The sequence below is a fragment of the Herpailurus yagouaroundi genome, unplaced genomic scaffold (genome assembly GCF_014898765.1).
Source record: "Herpailurus yagouaroundi ecotype Mexico unplaced genomic scaffold, PumYag 190, whole genome shotgun sequence".
In the NCBI taxonomy this organism is placed as follows: Eukaryota; Metazoa; Chordata; class Mammalia; order Carnivora; family Felidae; genus Herpailurus; species Herpailurus yagouaroundi.
Window position 1 is genome coordinate 10,506,340 of NW_024412421.1, and position 5,041 is coordinate 10,511,380.

Sequence of the window (5,041 nt, forward strand, 5' to 3'; positions counted from 1 at the left end):
CTGCAGCCCATGGGGTGGATGGAAAGTCTGTTCAGGGCCTGGCTCGCGCTGGACCCTGACCACGTGTCCACTGTAGACCAGGTCCTCACAGACCCTTGCGTGCTGTTCTGCAACCCAGGGTGGGGTGCCCCATGTGGGGGAACCGGGCTTCCAATCTGCAGAGGCGCCCATTTGGATTAAATGGGGATTAAAACCTGTCGGGCTCTGGTCTCTGGGTCAGGGCCCTGCTCGGGGAAGCCCCCCAACCAAAGTCGTGTGGGCCCCAGGCCTTTCTCAGAATGAGATGGAGCAGGGGCACTCCCTGTGAAGACGCCCTGTGCCCATGCAGCCTGTGGACTCCCCCTCCCCCACAGGAGGCCTTCCTGGAGGCGGAGGGGGATGCTCCTCCAGGCCTGGACCTCAGGTGCCGAAGCAGCCCTCTTGGCTCCTGCCTGGCTGTCCCCACCCCACACACAGGGCGTGATGGTGCTTGAAGGAGGCTCACCAGCCTCGGGGCAGATGCTAACCCGGTTTAGGATAGAGGCTTCTCAGCCCTGCTAATAGAGGAACCAAGAAATGTCCCTGTGAAAAGAGAAGTATGTCACTGTCGTAGCCCCCGGACACACATACCCCACCTCTGTCCTCAGCTGAGTGCCCATTCTCTGGAAAGCCACAAACATTCCAAGACCGCATTTGTGCTGAATCATCTTCAAACTCCACTGCTGTAGGGAGGCATGTGGGGGGGGGGGGAGGTGACAGGAGGTGGGGCAAGGTCCCCAAAGAGGTTAAATAGGTCACCTCCACACTTGGCTATCATCCTCGTCTCTCCTGGAGCAGAGGGATCCACACGCACAGATCCTCTCCCGGGCTCCTGGCACCATGATGTCCCTGAAGCTGCTGCTGCTGGTCACACTCCTCCTGGGGGCTTCTCTGCAGGTCACCCATGCAGGTGAGGGCAGAGGAGTGTGGCCGAGGAAGGCGCCCTGGACAGGAGGGGTGGGGGCACTGAGATCATAGCAGCAACACTCACTATTTATGCATGAGTTACAGCCCACCTGCTCCTGCAGAAGGGGGAGGCCGGTGGCAGCCGTAGGACTTTGAGGGAGGCAGTCAAGGGAAAATGAGGAGGAGGGTGGGGAGGACGGAGAGGAGGATGCGGCCCCCGAGCTTGGGGATCAGCTTGGGGAGGAGCAAAGTTCTGGCCCGTCTCGCGCCGCAGTGGTTGTGGGGCAATGACCGGGGCTGTGTTTTGACAGTGGAACACGACCCCTTCTTAGGAGTCTTGGTTAGCATCTGTTTTATTAATGGGTCTACACTGAGGGAATCAGCATGAACGCGGCTAGTTCCCAGAGCATGTGCAAGAGGGAGGTTTATATGCAGTTGGGGGGGAAAGGACAAAGTAAGACGGGATGTGGGAACACAGCTGGTTAGCGCCCAGCCTTTGCCCGTGACTGCTCCTTTACTCTCACTTCTGTTTAAGTCACCGGCCAGGGCAGCATCATGGGCTAGTCAGACCAAGTTCTGCCCCTGAGATGGCTGGAGGACAGTTGGGGGCTTCTTAGAAAACACTCTAGCATGGCATTAATTAAAGCCACACGTCTCTGGTTTGCCTGTTTGCAAGTATTGGTACTTTATCTTGTGCAAAGATAAGGAAGCCGAGCCCCAGGAAAGTGTCTTCACGCCTTGGGCTTCCCCATAGTCATCTGTGAAATGATAGTACCTGTCTCTAGGTGCACTGTGGAGGACCAAATGAGCTCCTGCAGGCAGAGGCCCAGCCCAGAGCCTGGCCCGGAGGAAATTCCAGGGTGGTTTGGGGCTGGTATTTGAGTGTGTGCACGCACAGGTGCACACTCATGCAGACACACGGGGGCAACACATAGATGCTTGCCAGTATATGTGCACAGACCCCCTGAACACACACAGAGACGTGCTAGCACACACACACAAACACCCAGGACCCCCGCAGCACACAGATCTCACACACAAATGTGTACACACAGATACGCACACACACACAGACACGCAAAGACACACCTTCACAGACACACACAGAGACATGCACACACAACTCCTCCCAAACACACACAGATATACACACAGAGAGACACATAAGCACACAGGGACACACACCCCCCCAAGCACAGAGACCTCATGCACACACGTGTGCACATACTGACACACACAGACACACACTCACAAGATCCCCCTACCAAGAGACTCCCAAACACACACATGTGGACCCCCTCTGATACCACACACACACACACACACACACACACATACACATACACACACAGACATGCACACGGACTCCCCTCCACAGCCATGGACCCCCCCCCACCCCCCACACAGACACTCACAGAACACCTGTTCCTGTCTCCCCTCTCTGTAGCTCGAGCAACCAACGTGGGCCGGGAGTGCTGCCTAGAGTACTTCAAAGGGGCCATCCCTCTCAGAAGGCTGACAGGGTGGTATAGGACCTCGGGGGAGTGTTCCAAAGACGCCATCGTGTAAGTGTGCCCTGACCCCACCCTCTGTCCCCGCTCCTGGGAGCTCAGTCTGGGAGAACGCAGACCCAGGAGCTCCCAGAAGGGCCACTGGGGAGAGGAGAGAGCAGGGCTTTTGTGGTCCCCTTCCCACTCGGGCCCTGCTCCCCAGGGAAGCCCCTGCACCCCACATTGTGAGACCCAAAAAGCCCCAGGCTGTGAGGTTCAACTCTTCATTCATTTATGGGGAAACTGAGGCCCTGAGAGAGACAGAGCAGCCCCATGTCACACAGGCAGTCCAAAGCCAATGTGGTCACTTCCCACGGCTTGGTCTGAGCCGGGCCCCTCCTGTGCACCCCTAATTCCTAGGCTTTAGGTGAGCATGGGTGTAGCTGAAGTAGGGGGGCAGAGGCTTTGCAGTTCTGGCTCCCTGGGAGGGCCAGGACTGGCAGGGACCTTGGGAAGGTCAAGAATCACTGAGGATAGAGCCTGATGTCCCAGATCTGTCACCGATGTGCTATGTGACTTCAGGCAAGTTCTTGCTCCTCCCAAGGCCTCAGGGTCCTGATCAGTGCAGAGCAAGGCTGATCCTGGGGCTCTGGGAGGCCTTCTTGCCCTGACGCCCCCTGGATGGGGTTTCTCCCTTTTGTGTAGGTTTGTAACTATCCATGGCAAGTCCATCTGTTCCGACCCCAAGAACCCCAGGGTGAAGAAGACAGTCAGATATTTGCAAAGCATCATGAACCCTGTGCCCCAGGAGTCCTGATTTCTGCCTGGACCATTTGGAGACTTCCTGCCTCAGTTCACGACCCCAACCCCAAGCTGCCTGAGTCCAGTGAAGACCCTACAAGGACAAAGAAGACCCCTGCCCTCTTTTCTGGTCTGGAACCATGGCATGAAAGAGCCCTGATTAAAGTCTCTCTTTGTACTTTAGTCTGGGCCAGCGTGTTCTGTCCACCTAGCCTGTCAACACTGGAAGGGCCCTCAAGAACATCTACCTGGTCCTTCCTTGTCCAGGCCAGGAAAGGAAACTGAGGCTTAGAGGGGGACATGGCTACCGCAGACTACATGTGAGGGAAAGCAAAGGCCCCGGTGACAGCGGCCCAGGCAGGGGAGCTGAGGGGGTCTGTGGGATGAGCCCAGCCTCCAGGAGGCCTTCCCCAAGAATGGCTGCCTATCGGGTTCTCTCTCCTGCTCTGATGCCTCTGGCTCTTGTGGACCATGGGGCAGCCTGCCATGATGGCATTGTTCTCCCAGTTGACCCCTTTGTGCGTCTGTCAGTCCTGACTCCTCCACTGAAGGGAGTTCCGTGAGCTAGCCAGGGCACCCCACAACCCACATGTTAAGAAGGATGGGGGATGGGGAAGTTATGGACTCCCTTCCCCCAGACCCCTCTGTGCAAGCCCAACTCAGGGCTGGAGCCACAGCGCGTAGGGTGCTGGGGAGAATTAGGGTCTTTGGATTCTAGTTCTGTTTCACTCTCCTGATCAGCCGGGGCCTCATGGCTTCTCTCTCTGGGATGCTGTCTGGGGGCAGGAGCACGGGGTCCTTTTCTTCCTAGGGGTCTGTGATCTGCCTTGTCCGAGGGGGCTGCAATTAGGAGTTATTTTTAGGCAAAGTTTTGCCTCCTGTTTCCCCCTTGTGGTCAGTTGTCTTCTTGCAGGCCAGATGACAGACCCAAGCCCACTTTCCAGTAGGGGCAGGAATAAAAAAAGAAAAACAACAATAATGAGGCTGATGGTGAACTGGCTTCTTTGTAGCCCCAGGGTCTCCTTGCCCCCAGGTGGGCTCTTCCCCTGCCCTGATCCCAAGGAGTACCCCGCCAACGACTGCCTTGGACCTGGAATCCTGGGACAGCCTCGTCTGAGTGCTTTGTGAAAAAGTGTCTTCTGGTTCCACTGGGTGGGGCCGCAGGGCGCGGGGGCGGCCGGCAGGAAAGATGATCTCAAAGTAGAGGGAGGCAAGAAGGAGCCCCTGTGACAGCAAAGGAGAACAAGGGCTGGGGTGGGACCCCTCACCCTTGCCGTCCAGAGCCTAAGACACTCAGAGGACACACATTTCATCCACGTACAGAGAAAAGTTGTTTTAAAAGAAACAAAACCTTTTTGCCCAAGCGAAAACTTCCTCAGAGGCCCATTTGTAAACTCAGAGGAGTAGAGCTGCGTGGTGGACAGTGAGGATGTTTAACAGCAAGATCAGGATGGAACGTGGGTTGGGGGGCAGCGAGCGAGATGCAGAAGAAGGGATTAGCCACCATATCCCTCTGCAAAGGGGCCATTAATGAATTGTGACTCGGGGACTCCCCTGACTGGTGAGAAATAGACCAGAAAGGGACCAGAGAACAGAGAACAGTGAGGGCTCTGGCATCACATTGTTCTTCCACCAGGAAGGCACGTCCCCTCCCTTGACTGAAATCCAGTATCCCTTCAGAGCTCAGCGTGGCTGTACTGACCCTCCATCAGCCCCCAGCTCTGCCTTCAGCCTGACCTCTGTCATACCCTGCCCCTTTATTATAGTTATTGCGCGCTTGTCTTGCCAATGAGCTCACGGTGCGGGCGGGGGGGGGGGGGGGGGGG

General features: G+C 56.7%; 1 protein-coding gene across 1 annotated transcript; it reads left to right on the forward strand.

Moving 5' to 3' along the window:
* The first annotated feature begins 778 nt into the window (after nt 1-778).
* On the forward strand, nt 779-3,398 carry CCL17 (C-C motif chemokine ligand 17). The gene is made up of 3 exons (XM_040498110.1): nt 779-928; nt 2,372-2,489; nt 3,120-3,398. Exons 1-3 carry the CDS (start codon nt 859-861, stop codon nt 3,229-3,231), a joined length of 300 nt encoding a protein of 99 aa, XP_040354044.1. The 5' UTR covers nt 779-858; the 3' UTR covers nt 3,232-3,398.
* Nucleotides 3,399-5,041: the final 1,643 nt, after the last annotated feature.